Raw genomic sequence first — 23,813 nt, forward strand, 5'->3', positions numbered from 1 at the left:
GGCTACAGTTGTGACATTGATTTTAAACATCAGTAGAATTAATTCTAATGTATATTGTATGTGAGTAGGCTATTAGGTACAGTAGTATGTCACCTACTGGTGGACACATGTAACTTACGCTACATGTAGACTACAGTAGGCTACATGTAACTTACAGTAGGCTATGTAGACTACAGTAGGCTACATGTAGCCTACTGTAGATTACATGTCTCATACAGTAGGCTACATGTAGGCAGTGGTGGAAAAAGTACTCAAATGTTTTACTTAAATAAAAGTATCAATACTACAATGTAAAAGTACTCTCTTACAAGTAAAAGTCTGGAATAAAAAAAATACTTGAGTAAAAGTACAAAATTATTGGTATCAAAATGTACTTAAAGTACTAAAAGTGAAAGTACTAAATGTTTGAAAATAGCAGATCTACAAGCTCACAACGCGTCGCGATGCGACGCGTTGTGAGCTTGTAGATCTGCTATTTTCAAATAGCCTAGGTATAAAATAGGGCTAATGTATGTTTTATAATATAATAATTTGTATCCGCAAAGTAACTAATAACTAAAGTTTTCAAATAATTGTAATGGAGTAAAAGTACAATATTTGCCTCTGAGATGTAGTGGAGTAGAAGTAAAAGTATTGGAAATTGGAAATACTCAAGTAAAGTACAAATACCTCAAAATTGTACTTAAGTACAGTACTTAAGTAAATGTACTTAGATACTTTCCACCACTGCATTTCTCTCATGGTGTTGGTTTGTCTCGTGTACAGTAGGGGGGGCTATACCATCGAGAGGTACTGCGGAGAGACGGACGCGTGGGAAACTGTCGGGCAGATGCAGGATGAGTCCTACGGCCGCTTCAGTCAGAGCTGTATGTCTGTCAGGCTGAGGAACGATGCAGTAAAGACCCTTCTTGCACCTCTGTCCTAGTATCTAGGGAGCCAAACCTCCCCGTGCAACTGTTAGAGGAAATATGCATTTTGTTCCTGCCCCCTATGGGCCACATGGCTCAGCAAGGTTTAGTACTATTTTGTTTACTTATTGTTAAAGGGACTACACCATGAAGTTTAACTTTTCCTTCTTTTTTTGTGTGTTTTTGGTCTCGCCTACCTCTCTTCTATCCCAAAAATACCCCAGTTTGAACACTCAGGCTTTCACAGCAAATCTGGGGTTTTCTGTAAATTGGTCTCAAAACAGACCAAACTGATTTTCACCCAGACGTGACGTCACGTCTGGTAAAATCCCTCCCGTTTTTTCACTTCCAACTAAAGAAATGTAAAAAAAAAATTATTTATTTTTTACTTTTTCCACACAGAACCAGGAGATAACATGCATACAAACTGGCTCAATAGCGCCCCGTGCCAAACAGGACAATGTGGTATTGCAGGTGAAAGTGCTTTATAAGCCAGAGAGAAGTTGGAATGAGTATATCTGAGGCTTGATTTATAGGCTCAAACCTTTTGAAAAACGTTTGAGGGACATAAACAATATGATATTAAATATTAAATATGTTTTTTAAATTCATGGTGTAGATCCTTTAAATATTGCAACAACAAAACACATTATGATACTCACGATGTTATCGCATGTTTTCCTAATATCGTACAACCCTATCCTGTTCCTGTTGGATCGATTGCCGTGAAACTTTGCAACAAGGGAAGAACATCCAGCCCGAATCGTTAATTTTTTTTTGTTTTTGCTATATTACTCCTACAGATTTTGTCCAAACCTCTTGCGAATCGGTACACTATTATCTCGCACTCTTCTAGATTTATATGTTGAATCGCTTCATTGGAGATGGTTATATAAAGTGTATTTATATTGTTTAATTTATTTGCTTACATAGACACTGCTTGTATCTATTGAATTATACCAAGTTTGATCACTTTTAGAATACATTTCGAATAAATTCAATTATCCTTTTTTTCATTCAGTGTTTGTTTTTTGTTTGTTCGTCCATTATTCAGTGTTTACGAGGTTTCAGCTCTTCTCTTTTGTCGTCTTCAAATCCATAATGTTGCCATATTTATTTGACATTTAACCCCCGTGGAACTCCACCGGGACCCCCGTGGACCCCAGCCGCCACGGGGACCCCCGTGGACCCCCGGACCCTCGTGGACCCCCGGCCGTCATGGGAACCCCGGTGGACCCCCGGCCACCACAGGGACCCCCCCCGGTGACCCCTGGACCCCCGTGGATCCCCGGCCACCAAAAGGTACGTTTTTTGGGGGGGGCTTGTAGATCTTTGATTTTAAGCAGAAAACGGGCGATACCTCCGGAACGATGGGTCGCCCAGGGACGGTGGAGGGCTTGTTGGATCCGGGTCGGCGAGTCGCTTGCGGCGGTGGTCTGTGGGTCACTCCCCGGGTCTGTAGGTATAAGAGAGAAAAATTAGAGTGTGTGTTTCAGCAAATCTACCTAGTAACAATTCTGCCCAATGATATTTTTTCAAAAGACCAATCACAGCTTGGTGTAAACACGCCCACTTGTGACGGCACTTGGTGTGAACACGCCCATGTTCCAGTGCCATCAAAATATCATTGGGCAGAATTGTTACTAGGTAGATATGCTGAAACACAGCATGTTATGTAGACATATACCATGTTCATTTGTAGATCTTGCATCTTATAGTTTGTATAGTTTCAATGTACAGATTATTGATTTTTGATATTCTGCTCTTTAGACTGATGATAGGTTCTTGGTTTACCTATGGTCCTAGATCATGGGTTTTCAACTGGTGGTCCGTGGACCACTGGTGGTCTGTGAAGGTATTGCATGTGGTCCCTGACCATTTACTAATGTAGGAAAGTGAAGATTTGTATTTTATTTTATTTTTTCGTCCACTAGTTGAGAAACAGTGCAGTAAATTACCTGGTGACGTATGATGATGTGTCAATGTTGGGAAGTCGGATGTCAAGAACTTCCATAGAACATCTTAAGATAAATTGTTCCGGATTGCATGGTTGAGTCAACATTATTAGGAAATGTTCCCATAATCAATCGCATGTGTCTGCTTGCTCCTACATATGAATCAGTTAAAGGAGAATTTTGGACTAAAGTTTTCTCACCTTTTCTATGACGTTATGATATCTTAGGATGAATGGTACAGTAGAACATTTTCATAACTCCACCCCTGAGCCGCCACAGCTTAAAAGGTGCGCGGATAGGCCTTAGGTTAGATCACATATTTTAATAAAATTAAATTATTTTTTTTGGTGAGATCTGACGTTCATAGTGACAGAACACTATGCAACCAAAAAAAAAAAAAAAAAAAAAAAAAGAACAGAAGTCTCGCTAGACGAGATTGAAATCTCGAGATTTCAATCTCGTCTAGCGAGACTTCTGTTCTTTTTTTTTCTCTTTTTTTTTTGGGACTGTTCTGTCACTATGAACGTCAGATCTCACCAAAAATAAATAAAAAAAAAGCTATTAAAATATGTGATCTAACCTAAGGCCTATCCGCGCACCTTTTAAGCTGTGGCGGCTCAGGGGTGGAGTTATGAAATTTTTCTACTGTACCATTCATCCTAAGATATCATAACGTCATAGAAAAGGTAAGAAAACTTTAGTCCAAAATTCTCCTTTAACATGAATCAACATGAATCAGTTAACATGAGTTTAATATGGAAGGTTAAGAGAACAGAATAAGGGCAACCATGGGAAAGGAATAGATCAGTGATTCTCAATCTTTTTGGAGCTCTGGACCACTAGCATATCTCAGTTAAATAATGACTGTTAAGGACTTGATTTAATTCACCTCGAATTAACAAATTAAATTAAGCCCTTAACAGTCAATATTTCATTTAAAGCTTTTTCCCTATACACCACGCCCATATCCCCCCTCCCAACACAACAGTGGTCCCCAGGCTGATTCTCAGTCAGGGAGGTGGTCCCTGTTTCATAATCAGTTGAAAACCCCTGTCCTAGATTACTATGTCTATGCACATCCTGCACAACACTACTGTGGAAATAGAGCCTCCAAACAGACTCAAGTCCCGCCACCCTTACAACAAGGCGGCACAAGAGATGCTCCGCTCCATCCCGGAGGACTTGTCCACAAATGCATGGATGGCAGCATCCTGGAGGCAGGAGTGGGAGTCTGCTGGGCCCTCCCGTATCCACAGTTACATCTGGGACCCGGGAGGTGGTGTTGAAGGAGCGGACCTACCACGCCGGCAATGGACCCTACTGAACCGCCTACGCACTGGAGTCGGCTGCTTCTAATCAGCTATGAAGAAGTGGGGCTTGACAGACAGTGCAGCATGCGAGTGTGGCGAGCCTGAGCAGTCTGCCGAACACATTATTAACACCTGCCCCCTGTATCGACCACCTTCGGAGGCTGGCCTCTTCCAACTGGGACCAGAGACAAGGGCGTGGCTACTCGTTACTGAGTTGGACATTTGAGGATGATACACGAAAGAAGAAGATGTCTATGCATTTGATTTATTGGCTCTGGGGCGGCCATAGCTGAGTGGTTAGTGAGCCCGCCTAGGGAGCCAGAGGTCCTGGTTGCCCCAGGTTCGATTCCAGGCCAAGCCAGCATATGTGTCGATGAAATGAAATTTGTCCCTGAGCAAGACTCTTAACCCCTAATTGCTCACAGGTTCTCATTGGAAACAAGACCGCAAGGACTTTCATGGACGACCTGTCAAAAGGAATTATCCTTTTTATCCTTTTTTATGCTAATGCCTAAATATGTAAATGGAACCAAATGGACCCCTTAAGGGTCCAATTGGTTCCATGTGTTACACTCTCAGAGATATGGGGGTCTTTGTGAATGAAAAGTTTGAGATCCCACTGCCTTAAAGGATAACTAATACTAATTCTCATTATAATGCCACCATCAGTGGTGTAAAGTAACTAAGTACATTTACTCAAGTACTGGTATTTTTACTTTACTGGAATATTTCCAGTTTGCAGTACTTTTACTTCAACTCCACTACATCTCAGAGTCAACTTTTTTACTCCACTACAATTATTTGACAATAATTAGTTACTAGTTACTTTGTAAATTTTGATTATTATTGCAAAACATACAGTAACCACTTCAGCCCTATATACATTTCGGCCATTTGAAAATAGCAGATCTACAAGCTCACAATGCGTCGCCATGCGACGCATTGTGAGCTTGTAGATCTGCTATTTTCAAAAGATTTTTATAAAGATTTTTATAAAGATTTAAAACTCATTTTTTTCTCTATTTTATTTGATCTTATCTTCTTACCTTTTTAAATTAATGTAAGAACAATGGCTTCTATTCCAGTAAAAGAAAGGCTTTCCAGGAAAAGAAAGGTTGTATTTTCTATTAATAGAGGCTTGCCCTTATACCCAGAGCCATAGAGAGAGAGAGTTGCGTCACGCAAAGCGGGCTGCTGTGGGCTGTAGTTCCAAACATTGGAACTTCCTCGTTGAGACAGACAGAGCATTTCCGCATTGCATTCTTACAATGGGAGTCTATGCTGGTGTCGTCACTCTCATACTAGATAACGCTGCTTACACCGTCCCTCCGCCCCCTGACTGGATTTGAGAAGTATAAGAGTTAAGTCACCTCTTCACAGTAACACTGCATACGTTACCGTAGACCTACATCTGTTCTCAACAGGCTGTCGTGTGTGAGGTGAGTGAACTGATACTTGCTTTTGAGGTCCAACAAATTGTGTTTTATCATGGACAATCAAACTTGTGAACATATTTAAATAGGCTAAAATGTTTAAGTTTCTCTAGTATTCTTGGGTGTCCTTGTATTTTAGGTCAAAACTAGGCCTTTTTTTACTGTTGTTTTTTTTCTCTTCTGTTTCGTACCCTTTTGTAATGTTTATATGTGCTTTTGTAATGTTGCCTGTTTACGGATGGATATCAGCATTCTTTCTAAATCCGGTGTGTATTTACACTATAGTTTGTATGTAATGTTCATCACTATGCACTGTCCCGTCCAATTAAACACATAGATAAATACATCATTTCTCCATCAAAATGTTTAAAGTGTAAAAGTATATAAACAGTGTGCAGAAATATCTTTGTTTTTTTCTGTATGGTTTAAGGTCTTTTTCTTATATGCAGATATAAGAGTCTACTCTTGATTACACTTGTAATGTAAATTCATTTTGTTTTATCTCTTTAAGCCCCATTAAGCTTTTTATTTTTTTTACCTGCGTTTCAAAAAAGATTATTTAGAAAGAATCACTATTAACATGAATCACTGAAATAAGACAAAATGTTATTAGTTAGACTCATTTAGAGATAGTGACTGATATCCAAGTAAGGATAGTAAGGGCTTCAAGAACGTGAAGTTGCTGGAAATCAGCGTCAGAAAGAGGAGCTTAGCTGTAACCATCAGTGGTGGAAAAAGTACTCAAATGTTTTACTTAAGTAAAAGTATCAATACTGCAATGTAGAAGTACTCTGTTACAAGTAAACGTCCGGAATTCAAAATTTACTTGAGTAAAAGTATAAAAGTATTGGTATCAAAATGTACTTAAAGTACCAAAGTAAAAGTACTAAAACGTTTGAATATAGCAGATCGACAAGCTCACAACGCGTCGCGATGCAACACGTTGTGAGCTTGTAAATCGGCTATTTTCAATTAGCCTAGCTATAAAATAGGGCTAAAGTGGTTAATGTATGTTTTATAATGTAATAATTTATATCTGCAAAGTAACTAGTAACTAAAGTTTTCAAATAATTGTAGTGGAGTAAAAGTACAATATTTGCCTCTGAGATGTAGTGGAGTAAAAGTAAAAGTATAGACAAGTATAGACAATTGGAAATACTCCAGTAAAGTAAAAGTACCTCAAGATTGTACTTAAGTACAGTACTTGAGTAAATGTACTTAGTTACTTTACACCACTGGTTAACCATAAGAGACTCAAGTGCAACGTTATTGCTTAAAGGAAGTGAAGTGAAGTAAGGGCGTCTAGAAAGGGAAGTTGCAGATAAAAAAACCACAAGCGGAGGAGGGGCAGGGGGGGGTGGGGGGGGTCAGTGCAAGTGCAGAAATCCAAGTTACAAAATCAGTGATTATGAATGAACATGCAATTCAATGTAATCATGTGGAAACTTTATTGTGGGGAGTTTTTTAAATGAAGCATGTGATGTTCTGATGACGATGTGATTTACTGTAATAATGACGTGCCAAATTGAAAGGCTTGTTGACGACCAGCTGGTGTGTGTGTGTGTGTGTGTGTGTGTGTGTGTGTGTGTGTGTGTGTGTGTGTGTGTGTGTGTGTGTGTGTGTGTGTGTGTGTGTGTGTGTGTGTGTGTGTGTGTGTGTGTGTGTGTGTGTGTGTGTGTGTGTGTGTGTGTGTGTTGACTGGGTCAAAGATGGTTAATTTAGGAAGATATAGACCATCCCAATTTTATCCACTAGAGGCAAAATGGTACAGAAATCCTACAAATGGCCTCCTAAGTACCAAGTATGGGCAAGGCTATGCCAGCTGGACCAGCTTATGAACGATTACATCCTTTGTCAGTTAATCGGTTCCGGAATATAAAAGGAGATATAATTATCACAGGTTGTTTTCCCGGGCGCGGGGGTGCCTGAGGGGGCCTGGCACCCTCAGTTTCAAATTGTGCCCCCTCAGTTTATGTTTTAAAATTATTATTTTTGGGATAAAAAAAAATATATATATATAATTATTTTTTTGATACATTTTTTTGGTCTAATCTCTCTCTCTTACACCTCAGTGTTTCAGTGCAACATTATAGCTTCAAGGAAGTGAAGAAAGGCAAAGGTGCCAAGAAAGGGAACACAAGAGAGGGAGGTCAGCGCAAGTGCAGATACTGATACAAGTTAGAAATGCTGTGATTATGAATGAACATGCTAGTCAATGAAATTACTCACGTGGAAACTTTATTGTGGGAAGTTTTCTAAATGAAGACAACTGAAGGATGAATAACTAATGGAAGTAACTGTTTGTGATTGAAATTGTTCATTGAAATGGTTATTGTTCATACTTATCGCTGATGATTTGATTAAAATGTAATGTAGGAAACTGTAGGGTTAAAAGAGCCTTATTTTCTGCAGCCCTAAATGTGGGACTAAGGTGGGACTCAGGATGGTTGGACGTACCTGCCATGCACAGTCCCCAGTGAACATTTCTCACAAAGTTCACTGGCAATTTTATTTGATAGTTTGTAAACATGCGTAAAAACCTAATCCTTATTAAAGGTAAAATGGTTAACCCTAATTGGGAATCCTTCCCCCCTTTTTTTAAAAGCTCTAGGAAAGGCGAAATAGCCAAAAAGAACTTAGGGCAAAGATTTAGAATATAGATTAAAGACTTAGTTAAACAGAATGTAAAATTATAAGGACCTTAAAATTAAAGAGTAACAGGATCCCAAAAATACTTTCTTTCAAAAACAAGATGGCGAGAGCAAAAAGTCCTTGCTCTGCCTTTTTCTGACAGGATGCCCTTTCTAAAAATGCTTAGCACTGAAGTCCAACCCAAACCATTCCCTAACCCTAAAACCGAAATAAAGTAACAAAAAAACGCCCCAAAACGGCCAAAATAACCCAATAACAGCAAATTTTTGCGTGCGCGCAGGGGTCGGGACACGTGCATGTGTCGCCACTGGTGTGCACCCTCACAATTTTCAACTGCGCCCTTAGTCATTTCATCCTGGTGCCGGGCCTGTGTTTTCCAATCAATAGTGTTCTGATGTGCACACTATATGTTATTGATGTGCACACTGTATAATGTTATTGATGTGCACATGTTATTGATGTGCACACTGTATAATGTTATTGAGGCATCTAAACAGTGACATGTATCCTTTCTGGCACTGTTGCCAGATTCTGAGAGAGACATAAGAAACCAGGTCTAGGAAAACAAGCCCAAAAGAGGCAAATATAGGGCACTAGGCCATTATGAGCACTTTAAACCTATATACTGTATACTGTACATTGAAAATAGCTGATCTACAAGCTCACACGCGATGCGATGCGTTGTGAGCTTGTAGATCTGCTATTTTCAAAAAATCTTGAAATAAAATATGGAATATTTGGAATATATATTTTAACATTCTAACAACACAAATCTGGTACGGGGCTACCTGGCACAAAACATTTTCAGACAGGGGTTAGGGGACAAATACATGAAAATATTTGAGAACCACTGGTTAAAATAATTTTAATTTAAAATTGTGAAGCAAGCCCAAAAAAACTAACAAAACAACTACCAATATTTACAAGCAACTTCACAGAAAAAATAAGCCCACAGTTGCTTATAATAAGCAGACATGGCAACACTGGTGTCTGTCTCGGCAGTATCACTTACTTTGTGCTCTTTAGATAGCTCAATAAACTTACACAGTGTACACATCAAAAAGCAACACAGCAGAAAACAATGTGTGATATTATCTTCTTTTATTTTCCTGGGCCGAGTATTTCACAAAGGTCGCAGTCGTTCAGAAATAGTGTTTGTTCTAAGCTGATCCACCTGGCTCTCATCCAATGGATTCCACGGCTGCAGTTTGGCTCCCAGCCAAACTGCAGAACTGCAAAATGACGTAGACGTCCGTACCTTCTTTTTATATACCTTGAGCATGGGAGTATGTGTTCACACCAATGGGCGTGTTCACACCAAGTGCCGTCACAAGTGGGCATGTTTACACCAAGCTGTGATTGGTCTTTTCAAAAAATATCATTGGGCAGAATTGTTACTAGGTAGATTTGCTGAATCATTTTCTAATTTCTCTCTCTTACGCCTCAGTGTTTCGGTGTGTGCAACATTATAGCTTCAAGGAAGTGAAGAAAGGCAAAGGCGCCAAGAAAGGGAACACATGTGGGGGAGGTCAGCACAAGTGCAGATACTGATACAAGTTAGAAATTCAGTGATTATGAATGAACATGCTAGTCAATGAAATTACTCACGTGGAAACTTTATTGTGGGAAGTTTTCTAAATGAAGACAACTGAAGTATGAATAACTAATGGAAGTAACTGTTTGTGATTGAAATTGTTCATTGAAATTGTTATTGTTCATACTTATCGCTAATGATTTGATTTAAAAAAGAAAACTGAACATCAAACATAAGTCCATTATTGCTAATTGCATTTAAATACACTTATTTTATTTTATTTACTAATTACATGCCATGGATATTCTGTTATAGAAAGTTTTTATGTGGTGGCTAATACATATTCCGTAGAATAGAAGTGCATTATTTCATGTAATGTAGGAAACTGTAGGGTAAAGAGCCTTATTTTCTGCAGCCCAAAATGTGCAGCTGATACAAATTCATATTTGTGGAAAATGACAAAAATGTACTTCAATGTTTATTTCCTTTTTCAACAGTGTAGGAGCATAGTGCACCATGGCATCCGTGACGTCACCTTCACCTACCAGTGCAGATTCTTACGACACACCAGCTCCAAACATCACCAACAACCCTTCACCAACGTGCATCAACGATCCATGGTGCGTCACCCAACTTGTGATACACGCGATCATCTTCCTGCTCGGGGTTGTGGGCAACGGCCTGGTCATCTGGGTCATTGGCTTCAAGATGAAGCAGAAGACGGTGACCACGAGATGGTACCTCAGCCTGGCCGTCTCCGACTTCCTCTTCTGCGCGACGCTGCCTTTCTACAGCCACCTGGTAGCGACAGGATCTTGGATCTTTGGACTTTTCATGTGCAAGTTCATCTACTTTGTCTTGTTCCTCAACATGTTCAGCAGCGTTTTCCTGAAGGTTGTCATCGGCGTTGACCGTTGTGTGGGTGTCGTGGTTCCAATTTGGGCCCGAAAGAATCGTACGCTGAAAAGGGCGGCGCTTTCAGTGGTCGTTGCCTGGCTCGGTGCTATGGTGCTGAGCATTCCCTGCTTAGTGGTTCAGGACATTAAAACGGACCATAAGCAGGTTACTGAATGCTACAGCAATGATGACATGATACCCGGCAGCTCTATGTTTCTCGTTGTCTTTCGCTTTGTTCTAGGCTTTGTCTTCCCCGTGGTCATCATCACCGTGTGTTATTCTCTTATCTTTGTAAGGCTGCGCAACAACAGGATGGCTTGGTCCGCCAGGCCCTTCAAGGTCATGACTGCGGTGATCGTCACGTTCGTCCTCTGCTGGCTTCCCTACCACGTCTTCGTTTTACTAGACTTTAATCTCCGCGGCGCATTTATAACAGGAAGGAAGATAGCGTGGTATCTTGCAAGAGCCAGCAGTTGCATCAACCCGTTCCTCTATGCGTTCATGGGCAAGAACGTCAAGCAGAAACTGCTGACCTCTTTGCTTTCAAAAATCGAAAATGCCTTCAATGAAGAGAGTAAATTGGTTTCCACCAATAGTAGTATATAGAAAAAGGAAATCCCATAATGAGATACTTTCTCATAATAATGACTTAGTACAGCAGTGGGCAACTTTGATGATGTAGAGGGCCACTATATGTTCACACTCACTCCAGAGGGCCACGTTGCATGTACTGTCTCTCCGTATTTTTACTTTTTTCGCCAGTCTGTCACACAAAAAGCAAAAATAGCCGATCTACAAGCTCAAAACGCGTTGCATTGCGACCCGTTTTGAGCTTGTAGATCGGCTATTTTTGCAAATTTTTTTTTTGGAATCCAGAAAAGTAACATTTTTATTTCAAATTCATTCAAATGCATTTAGTTATACTTATGTTATCTTTATGAACTTAAATACATATACATTGGACATAAAACAGACAATAACGTTTTAATACTAGTCATTAAACAACCAATATAGAGTGAAGTAATTAAAGCGGGTCATGTTTGCATGTTAGGAATCATAACAGCTGAAATCAATAATATATCAGTATCACCATATTAACCTGCGGCCCTAATTAAGTGAAGGTGGGGGCCGCATGTGGCCCCCGGGCCGCCAGTTGCCCATGTATGACCTATTATCTCATAATAATGACTTAGCATGTCATATGCTAAGTCATAATTATGAGATACTAAGTCATTATTAAAGTAGGTATCTCATTATACGATACGATACGATAATACTTTATTGTCAGTTTGCACTGAAATTTGTCTTGCGATTATTATGACTTCAGACAGAAATGGGCATTATGACAACTTCAATATGTCAAGCTTTCTAAAAAACTAAATCACTTAGACTACTTGCTATTTCTCTGAGCTTTAGGAAGAAGTATATCCTCAATATTCATATTGATAAGAAAGTAAACGTGTCTCTACCCTGTATTAAAGGCAGGGTAAGTGATTGTTTTAAAAAAAAAGGTCATCATAGAGTGTTTGTTCAGTAACAGAGGTCTCAGGTTCAGGTGGGTTGCAACATTCAGCCAATCAGGAGAGAGTACCCATTTATCAGCATCAGCATTGTTCTATACTGTTCTAGTTCCAATGTTGTCTGCTCTTTTCTTTGTGTCATTACTTCCAATTTCAGTTGTTTAATCTGTATCCTGCCTGATTGGATAAAAGTGGTATCCTGACCTGAACATATTTTCTGTTTAATAAAGAGCTGGAGAGAAAGGGAAACCCCTGTTACTGAACAAACACTCTTTGATTACTATCACAACATAGAGCTATTTAACACTTATTTTAACCAAAGAAAAGCACGTATCCTACCTTTAATATAACAAACACATAACGAGTTGTTGACCTGCGAGAGATGTGTTGTGTAAATGTGATGTATTGTTAATGTATTGTGTATGTATTGTGTTATTTGTTAATATATTGTGTGATTGCTGTGTCCTGATGAGTGCTTGGCACAAAGACAATAAAGAATTTGTCATCTTCTTGAACACTTTATAAACTCTCATTTTAACTTAAAATTCATTTAGCAAACACTTAGCACAGGTGCAGCACATAATAGTAGTCTGTGTTGACAAGTGAAGAGAGAAAATAGATATGTTTTATTTTATTATAATATTAATTAATTCGTCATTCGTCAACAATGAGCCTCATCACCATAGGATGGATGTAACTGAAGAACCATAAGAGCTGTGGTGGGAAAAGTACTAGTCTGGAATTCAAAATGTACTTGAGTAAAAGTATGAAAGTATTGCTAACAAAATGTATCACATTTTCAAATGTATACAAATCATTTGAAAATAGCAGATCTACAAGCTCACAATGCGTCGCATTGTGAGCTTGTAGAGGCCGAAATGTGCTGAAATGTATATAGGGCTGAAGTGGTTAATGTATGTTTTGTAATAATAATCTAAATCTACAAAGTAACTACTAACTAAAGTTTTCAAATAATTGCAGTGGAGTAAAAGTACAATATTTACCTCTGAGCTGTAGTGGAGTAGAAGTAAAAGTACTTGGAAATACTCAAGTCAAGTAAAAACTACTTCAACATTGTACTTGAGTAAAGGTACTTAGTTACTTTACACCACTACCATAATAATAGTCTTTTAAAGAGTCAATAAAATCATGTTGGATTGGAATGAAAAACGTCCACAGCACATGATGTTACATGTTTTAACCAGAAGAGGGCGCCCTATCAGCACAAATGTTTAATTTACAGCATTGGTTCTCAAAGTGGGGTCCGGGGACTCCCAGGGATACTTGAGGGAGTTCCAGGGGGTCCCCAGCTAAATGATGGATAGGAACCAAATGGACCCTTATGGGTCTGTAACTCTGAGAGTGTACAAATGGAACCAAATGGACCCTAACGGGTCCATTTGGTTCCATTTGTACACTCTCAGAGTTACATTAACATTGATTTTACAATATGAATTGGGGTCCAAGTGATAGAAATGCCATTAAATGGGGGTCCGTAGCCCTAATGCATGTCAAACTGGGGGTCCTTGAAATTAAATTGGTTGAGAACCACTGCTAGAGCCGTAAAAATCTTCTCTTATGGGGGTCCCTGAGGCTTATCTTTTCAAATGGGGGTCCACGGGCTAATAAGTGTCCATTTGGGGGTCCTTGACATGAAAAAGTTTGAACACCACTGATTTACAGCATAGTAAGGACTTGTCCAGGGACACAAACAGAATCCCCAGATGTACTCACATTGTGCAGAATCTCCCATCTCAGAGTCCTATATATATCATGTATTAGACAGTGGTGGAAAAAGTACTACATTTTTTTACTTAAAGGGGAAATCCACCCATTTTCAATATTTAACTATGTCATTAATATAGCATAAAGGAGTTGTGTGGAAATAAGAAAAATTTTTAAAAAAAATTAACATTGCAAAAAAAATTAACATTGCAAAAAAATTAACATTGCAAATTACACCATGATGAGTCATCACAGTGTAATTTGCAATGTTAATTTTTTTGCAATGTTAAATTTTTTTGCAATGTTAATTTTTTTTTAAATTTTTTCTTATTTCCACACAACTCCTTTATGCTATATTAATGACATAGTTAAATATTGAAAATGGGTGGATTTCCCCTTTAAGTAAAATGATCATTTCTGCAATTATAAAAGTTCCGGAATTTTACTTGAGTAAAAGTACAAAAGTATTGGTATCAAAATGTACTTAAAGTACCAAAAGGTGAACGTACTCATTATGCAGAATGCCCCATTTCACAAGTTTTCAAGTATATGAAAGATCTGCTATTTTCAAATGGCCGAAATGTATACAGGGCTGAAGTGGTTAATGTATGTTTTGTAATAATAATCAAAATCTACAAAGTAACTAGTAACTAAAGTTTTCAAATAATTTTAGTGGAGTAAAAGTACAATATTTGCCTTTGAGATGTAGTGGAGTAGAAGTAAAAGTATTGGAAATTGGAAATACTTGAGTAAAGTAAAGAAATCGTCAGTGTCCAGCCGGGACCAGCTAACTCCTTTTTCAGTTTTTTTTTTTTTTTCATAAATCAACGCTATTGAACCCCCTCTACATCTGTGTAATTTTTTTTTAAATAATAACATATGAAAAGTATTAAAAAGCGCCTCTGACGAAAACTCCTAACTCCATTGGACCCTCAAACTGTCCGTCAAAAACAAACAACTCCCCCCTCCTCTCAGGCTCTCGAGAAGCTCTGCTCTGTATGAGGCAGACAGGGAGAAGATTTTTCAATGCTTTTGGGAGAACATAAACTGGGAAGAGAAGAGAATGTATGTGCAAGGTTTGATAGATGTCACCCCAGTAAAGAGGAGAAGGGTGTCTTCACAAAGGTCATCTGCTCGTGTTTTCTTTTTAAATGTTAATGGACAGAGAATGAGTGTGTGCAGGAGTTTGTTTCAAACATCTCCAAGAGCTCAAGGAGATCATGCCAAAAGACTTTCACAGCTTTTATGACAATCTAAAGCACTAAGAAACACCCACCACACACACGCAACACACAACACACAACAGTGTGATAATAAAATGTTGATAGGTATATGATAGGTAAATTCAACTGTGGTTGTTATTGTTAGTGCAGTAGGCTACAGATTTGATAGGCTAAAGATTCTATTTTTCATGAATGTATTTTGTATTTATATGCCATTTTTTTTATTGTTGGTGTGCCATGATCGCTTTTGTTAAATACATGATTGAGTATTGAAGCAGAATTGTTTGTTGCACTCAACTGTAGAAGAACAACAGTAGTAACAGTTAGATCCATGGTTGTTTACAATGCATGTTAAAATAAAAGTTGTTTAAGTACAGAATTCAGCTTGATCTATAGTATATGAGGATGGCGCTCACCATAAATAGCTGATCTCCAAGCTCACAATGCGTTGTGATGTGTTGTGAGCTTTGAGATCCATTGCCAGCTGTTCTTATCAATGATGGACAAAACCTCCTAACTCCACTTGCACTGGATTTGGGTAAAGTGGTGATAATATAATGACACATGCAAGTATCTGATAATATATAAAGTCACAATACCAAGTTTGATGAGCCAGTATTGCTTTGTTTTAAAAATATAAGGTTTTCTTCATTTTCTGAAAAATTGATATTTTGTTTTTCATTTCCTGAACAATTACCATTTTGGATTTAGCTGGTTCCGGCCGAACAGCAGAGATATATCATGTATTTGACTGAAAATGTATCATTAAGCACTTAAGCCCTATTTTATACGTACATGGGTTATTTGAAAATAGCCGATCTACAAGCTCACACATGACATTAGGACGCGCTCTGAGCTTGCAGATTGATTAATAATTTGATTAATTATGAATGATCTAAATCCACAAAGTAACTAGTAGCTACTAAAGCCGTGAGATATTGGAGTAAAAAGTAGATTTACCTCTGAGATGTAGTGGAGTCGATACATCTGTCAAAAACTAATCACCTTCATTGTAACTTTGATAAGAAAAGTTTGTGTGTTTGTTTGTGTGTGTGTGTGTGTGTGTGTGTGTGTGTGTGTGTGTGTGTGTGTGTGTGTGTGTGTGTGTGTGTGTGTGTGTGTGTGTGTGTCACCTATACTTAGCACTTAGGACACCATTTGATCTCCTAAGATGACATATCTGACAGAGTTGACATCTGACGGAGTCTGACGGAATTGACAAAACGAATGTCATTCCACAGCACGTAGTCGTAGTGAGTTGAGATAACAGAATGCTAATGGAATTACACCTTTTTTTGGGGGGGGGGGGTAGTAGGACTGACAGAGTTTACATGTTATGACAAGGTCAGAGTGCAAGTTTAGATGTAAAAAGAAAAGGAAACCAGACCAACACATTGTATACATTTTCATTCATATAAATCCTTTAAGAATATATTTTCACCAAACCTTTTTTTTTTAAATTATTGTGTTAATAAATAATACTTTATCATGTTTTGGTAGGACATGATTTGTCCCAAAGTAACAAACCCGGAAAAGAAGCGCTGCGCGCACGTGCATGCGTCCCCTTCGGTTCTAAAATGCCCTCTGCGTCCCTGGAACAAACTATGATTAGTTTTTTAACCAAAAACAATCACTTACCATATCTTTAATACAGGGTAGAGACACGTTTACTTGCTTATCAATATGAATATTTAGGATATATGTCTTTCTAAAGCTCAGAGAAATAGGAGATTTTGTTTTTAGAAAAGCTTTGACACATTGAGGTCGTCATAATGTGGAAGCCCATTTCTCCGAATGTGATGTAAAAATGTTAAGTCATAATAATGTGACCTGGGGCGGCAGTGGCTCAGGGGTTGAGTGGCCGGTAGAGCGGCCGGATGGCAACCGCGAGGTTCCCAGTTCGTTCCCGGGCTCCCCCAGAGTTAGTGTCGAAGTCTCCTTGAGCAAGACTCTGAACCCCTAATTGCTCCCGTTGAGCAGCTTGGTGCCTCGCATGGTTTCCTCCGCTGAGTCGGTGTATGAATGTGTGTGTGAATGTGTGAATGTAATGCACAATCTATGTATAGCGCTTTGCATAAAAGCGCTATATAAATGCAACATTTACCTACTTTAATAATGACTTAGTATCTCATAATTATGACTTAGCATATGAGATACTAAGTCATTATGCAAGGGATAATGCATGGGGAGGTAGTCATTATTGAAATTTAAAGCCCGACAGGGCGATTAACCACCGAGGCGAAGCCGAGGTGGTTAATCCCCCTGAAGGGCTTTAAATTTCAATAATGACTACCTCCCCATGCATTATCCCGCTTATTACACGGCTACTTAATAAATACATAAATACATAAATACATTTACCCAAAAGTAACAACAAAACGAAGTATTTCCTTGCTTACGGCAATGAAAGTATTCCATAAGTATTGGGCTGGGCGGACAAGTTCGTCTCGGAAAACAAATGACAGAATTAAAAAAAGACTCGCCCCAAAACACACTCGCCCCCATTCTATATACTGCCGATTTGCCTGTAATACCGCCGGATTTGCCCCGGGGCGACTGTGTTTTGGGGCGAACGTTTTGGTATTTCCCCGTTGTTGAGCGGCTTGAGCCACGATAAACAAGGAAGTGAAGTGGATCAAATAGAATCACTTTTCGGTTATTGCATCGTCTATTTCTCACTTCAAATGTTTTCAAAAACATTCTTGAGAGCAACGTTTAGTTGTAAATGACATTGGTTGTTTGTTTACATGGCTGTCATGGATAAAGCATAAAACAAAGCAACGCAGGTTGATATGAGCAGGTGCTCTGAGTCTCTGATTACAGAGCGGTCCGTTATAGAGCTCATCGGTCATTATCAAGAAATAATGACCGATGACTGACCAATCAGAATCGAGCATTCAACCAAGCCGTGTAATAATATGACTTATGGGATTTTCTTTTTCTTTTTCGGGCTGCGTGTTTTATTTACTCTTCATTGAAGGCATTTTCAATTTTTGAAACCAAAGAGGTCATCAGTTTCTGCTTGAGGTCTTTTCCCATGAACGCGTAGAGGAACGGGTTTTTGCAATGTTAAATTTTTTTGCAATGTTAATTTTTTTTTAAATTTTTTCTTATTTCCACACAACTCCTTTATGCTATATTAATGACATAGTTAAATATTGAAAATGGGTGGATTTCCCCTTTAAGTAAAATGATCATTTCTGCAATTATAAAAGTTCCGGAATTTTACTTGAGTAAAAGTACAAAAGTATTGGTATCAAAATGTACTTAAAGTACCAAAAGGTGAACGTACTCATTATGCAGAATGCCCCATTTCACAAGTTTTCAAGTATATGAAAGATCTGCTATTTTCAAATGGCCGAAATGTATACAGGGCTGAAGTGGTTAATGTATGTTTTGTAATAATAATCAAAATCTACAAAGTAACTAGTAACTAAAGTTTTCAAATAATTTTAGTGGAGTAAAAGTACAATATTTGCCTTTGAGATGTAGTGGAGTAGAAGTAAAAGTATTGGAAATTGGAAATACTTGAGTAAAGTAAAGAAATCGTCAGTGTCCAGCCGGGACCAGCTAACTCCTTTTTCAGTTTTTTTTTTTTTTTCATAAATCAACGCTATTGAACCCCCTCTACATCTGTGTAATTTTTTTTTAAATAATAACATATGAAAAGTATTAAAAAGCGCCTCTGACGAAAACTCCTAACTCCATTGGACCCTCAAACTGTCCGTCAAAAACAAACAACTCCCCCCTCCTCTCAGGCTCTCGAGAAGCTCTGCTCTGTATGAGGCAGACAGGGAGAAGATTTTTCAATGCTTTTGGGAGAACATAAACTGGGAAGAGAAGAGAATGTATGTGCAAGGTTTGATAGATGTCACCCCAGTAAAGAGGAGAAGGGTGTCTTCACAAAGGTCATCTGCTCGTGTTTTCTTTTTAAATGTTAATGGACAGAGAATGAGTGTGTGCAGGAGTTTGTTTCAAACATCTCCAAGAGCTCAAGGAGATCATGCCAAAAGACTTTCACAGCTTTTATGACAATCTAAAGCACTAAGAAACACCCACCACACACACGCAACACACAACACACAACAGTGTGATAATAAAATGTTGATAGGTATATGATAGGTAAATTCAACTGTGGTTGTTATTGTTAGTGCAGTAGGCTACAGATTTGATAGGCTAAAGATTCTATTTTTCATGAATGTATTTTGTATTTATATGCCATTTTTTTTATTGTTGGTGTGCCATGATCGCTTTTGTTAAATACATGATTGAGTATTGAAGCAGAATTGTTTGTTGCACTCAACTGTAGAAGAACAACAGTAGTAACAGTTAGATCCATGGTTGTTTACAATGCATGTTAAAATAAAAGTTGTTTAAGTACAGAATTCAGCTTGATCTATAGTATATGAGGATGGCGCTCACCATAAATAGCTGATCTCCAAGCTCACAATGCGTTGTGATGTGTTGTGAGCTTTGAGATCCATTGCCAGCTGTTCTTATCAATGATGGACAAAACCTCCTAACTCCACTTGCACTGGATTTGGGTAAAGTGGTGATAATATAATGACACATGCAAGTATCTGATAATATATAAAGTCACAATACCAAGTTTGATGAGCCAGTATTGCTTTGTTTTAAAAATATAAGGTTTTCTTCATTTTCTGAAAAATTGATATTTTGTTTTTCATTTCCTGAACAATTACCATTTTGGATTTAGCTGGTTCCGGCCGAACAGCAGAGATATATCATGTATTTGACTGAAAATGTATCATTAAGCACTTAAGCCCTATTTTATACGTACATGGGTTATTTGAAAATAGCCGATCTACAAGCTCACACATGACATTAGGACGCGCTCTGAGCTTGCAGATTGATTAATAATTTGATTAATTATGAATGATCTAAATCCACAAAGTAACTAGTAGCTACTAAAGCCGTGAGATATTGGAGTAAAAAGTAGATTTACCTCTGAGATGTAGTGGAGTCGATACATCTGTCAAAAACTAATCACCTTCATTGTAACTTTGATAAGAAAAGTTTGTGTGTTTGTTTGTGTGTGTGTGTGTGTGTGTGTGTGTGTGTGTGTGTGTGTGTGTGTGTGTGTGTGTGTGTGTGTGTGTGTGTGTGTGTGTGTGTGTGTCACCTATACTTAGCACTTAGGACACCATTTGATCTCCTAAGATGACATATCTGACAGAGTTGACATCTGACGGAGTCTGACGGAATTGACAAAACGAATGTCATTCCACAGCACGTAGTCGTAGTGAGTTGAGATAACAGAATGCTAATGGAATTACACCTTTTTTTGGGGGGGGGGGGTAGTAGGACTGACAGAGTTTACATGTTATGACAAGGTCAGAGTGCAAGTTTAGATGTAAAAAGAAAAGGAAACCAGACCAACACATTGTATACATTTTCATTCATATAAATCCTTTAAGAATATATTTTCACCAAACCTTTTTTTTTTAAATTATTGTGTTAATAAATAATACTTTATCATGTTTTGGTAGGACATGATTTGTCCCAAAGTAACAAACCCGGAAAAGAAGCGCTGCGCGCACGTGCATGCGTCCCCTTCGGTTCTAAAATGCCCTCTGCGTCCCTGGAACAAACTATGATTAGTTTTTTAACCAAAAACAATCACTTACCATATCTTTAATACAGGGTAGAGACACGTTTACTTGCTTATCAATATGAATATTTAGGATATATGTCTTTCTAAAGCTCAGAGAAATAGGAGATTTTGTTTTTAGAAAAGCTTTGACACATTGAGGTCGTCATAATGTGGAAGCCCATTTCTCCGAATGTGATGTAAAAATGTTAAGTCATAATAATGTGACCTGGGGCGGCAGTGGCTCAGGGGTTGAGTGGCCGGTAGAGCGGCCGGATGGCAACCGCGAGGTTCCCAGTTCGTTCCCGGGCTCCCCCAGAGTTAGTGTCGAAGTCTCCTTGAGCAAGACTCTGAACCCCTAATTGCTCCCGTTGAGCAGCTTGGTGCCTCGCATGGTTTCCTCCGCTGAGTCGGTGTATGAATGTGTGTGTGAATGTGTGAATGTAATGCACAATCTATGTATAGCGCTTTGCATAAAAGCGCTATATAAATGCAACATTTACCTACTTTAATAATGACTTAGTATCTCATAATTATGACTTAGCATATGAGATACTAAGTCATTATGCAAGGGATAATGCATGGGGAGGTAGTCATTATTGAAATTTAAAGCCCGACAGGGCGATTAACCACCGAGGCGAAGCCGAGGTGGTTAATCCCCCTGAAGGGCTTTAAATTTCAATAATGACTACCTCCCCATGCATTATCCCGCTTATTACACGGCTACTTAATAAATACATAAATACATAAATACATTTACCCAAAAGTAACAACAAAACGAAGTATTTCCTTGCTTACGGCAATGAAAGTATTCCATAAGTATTGGGCTGGGCGGACAAGTTCGTCTCGGAAAACAAATGACAGAATTAAAAAAAGACTCGCCCCAAAACACACTCGCCCCCATTCTATATACTGCCGATTTGCCTGTAATACCGCCGGATTTGCCCCGGGGCGACTGTGTTTTGGGGCGAACGTTTTGGTATTTCCCCGTTGTTGAGCGGCTTGAGCCACGATAAACAAGGAAGTGAAGTGGATCAAATAGAATCACTTTTCGGTTATTGCATCGTCTATTTCTCACTTCAAATGTTTTCAAAAACATTCTTGAGAGCAACGTTTAGTTGTAAATGACATTGGTTGTTTGTTTACATGGCTGTCATGGATAAAGCATAAAACAAAGCAACGCAGGTTGATATGAGCAGGTGCTCTGAGTCTCTGATTACAGAGCGGTCCGTTATAGAGCTCATCGGTCATTATCAAGAAATAATGACCGATGACTGACCAATCAGAATCGAGCATTCAACCAAGCCGTGTAATAATATGACTTATGGGATTTTCTTTTTCTTTTTCGGGCTGCGTGTTTTATTTACTCTTCATTGAAGGCATTTTCAATTTTTGAAACCAAAGAGGTCATCAGTTTCTGCTTGAGGTCTTTTCCCATGAACGCGTAGAGGAACGGGTTGATGCAACTGCTTGCTCTCGCAAGATACCACGCTATCTTCATAAACGGGTTTTGGATGTTCACGTCTAGTAAAACGAAGACGTGGTGGGGAAGCCAGCAGAGGACGAACGTGACGATCACCGCAGTCATGACCTTGAAGGGCCTGGCAGACCAGGCCATCCTGTTGTTGCGCAGCCTTACAATGATAAGAGAATAACACACGGTGATGATGACCACGGGGAAGACAAAGCCTAGAACAAAGCGAAAGACAACGGAAAACTTAGAGGTGCCGGCTAGCGTTACAGCATTGTTGGTGCATTCAATAACCTGCTTAAGGTCCGTTTTAATGTCACGAAGCACTAAGGAGGGAATGCTCAGCACCATAGCTAAGATCCAGGCAACGACCACTGTCAGCGTTGCCCTTTTCAGCGTACGATTCTTTCGGGCCCAAATTGGAACCACGACACCCACACAACGGTCAACGCTGATGACAACCTTCAGGAAAACGCTGCTGAACATGTTGAGGAACAAGACAAAGTAGATGAACTTGCACATGAAAAGTCCAAAGATCCAAGATCCTGTCGCTACCAGGTGGCTGTAGAAAGGCAGCGTCGCGCAGAAGAGGAAGTCGGAGACGGCCAGGCTGAGGTACCATGTTGTGGTCACCGTCTTCTGCTTCATCCTGAAGCCAATGACCCAGATGACCAGGCCGTTGCCCACAACCCCGAGCAGGAAGATGATCGCGTGTATCACAAGCTGGGTGACGCACCATGGTTGGTTGATGCACGGTGGTGAAGGGTTGTTGGTGATGTTTGGAGCTGGCGTGTCGTAATAATCTGCACTGGTAGGTGAAGGTGACGTCACGGATGCCATGGTGCACTATGCTCCTATACAGTTGAAAAAGGAAATAAACATTGATGTTTATTCTAGTTAATTGTTGCATTAAGTAAGTAAAAAATAAACTGTACAGAATATGTATTAGCCACCACATAAAAACTTTCTATAACACAATATCCATGGCATGTACTTAGTAAATAAAATAAAATAAGTGCATTTAAATGCAATTACTGTAGCAATAACAGACTTATAATGTTTGCTGTTCAGTTGTTTTTTATCAAATAATTAGCGATGAGCAATAACAATTTCAATGAAAATGTTCAATTACAAACAGTTACTTCCAATAGTTATTCATACTTCAGTTGTCTTCATTTAACTTCATTTTCCTTATCCAATCCTTCTACAATTTGGCACGACATTATTACAGTAAATCACATCGTCATCAGAAAATCACGACTGTCATGTAAAAAAACGTCCCTATCTGCCCTCGCGCTATAACCTCCCCCGCAACTTCCCTTTCTTGAAGCTCTTAAGAATGTTGCAACATATCTAGCTCCATACTCTTACTTCATTTCCCTTGCTTCAAGCCAATTTTACACTTGAGTAGCTTGTGGTTTTCTGTTCCTGCTCGCTCCTTTTTCTGACGCTGATTCCTAGAAACTTCACTTTTCTTGAAGCCCTTACTATCCTTACTTGGATATCAGTCACTATCTCTAAATGAGTCTAAATAATAACAGTGTGTCTTATTTCAGTGATTCTTGTGAATAGTG

At 38.9% G+C, this 23,813-nt stretch overlaps 2 protein-coding genes across 2 annotated transcripts; one reads left to right on the forward strand and one right to left on the reverse strand.

The window, feature by feature from the left end:
- Positions 1-10,308: 10,308 nt before the first annotated feature.
- LOC308086403 (chemerin-like receptor 1) lies at positions 10,309-11,295 on the forward strand (the record flags this gene model as incomplete). The annotated part of the gene is made up of 1 exon (XM_080429924.1): positions 10,309-11,295. One exon carries the CDS (start codon positions 10,309-10,311, stop codon positions 11,293-11,295), a length of 987 nt encoding a protein of 328 aa, XP_080286050.1.
- Positions 11,296-22,131: 10,836 nt separating this feature from the next.
- Positions 22,132-23,079, reverse strand: LOC308086404 (chemerin-like receptor 1; the record flags this gene model as incomplete). The annotated part of the gene is made up of 1 exon (XM_080429925.1): positions 22,132-23,079. The coding sequence occupies one exon, from the start codon at positions 23,077-23,079 to the stop codon at positions 22,132-22,134; it is 948 nt and encodes a 315-aa protein (XP_080286051.1).
- Positions 23,080-23,813: the final 734 nt, after the last annotated feature.

Source organism: Gymnoscopelus braueri (assembly GCF_963280865.1).
Source record: "Gymnoscopelus braueri genome assembly, chromosome: 6".
NCBI lineage: Eukaryota > Metazoa > Chordata > Actinopteri > Myctophiformes > Myctophidae > Gymnoscopelus > Gymnoscopelus braueri.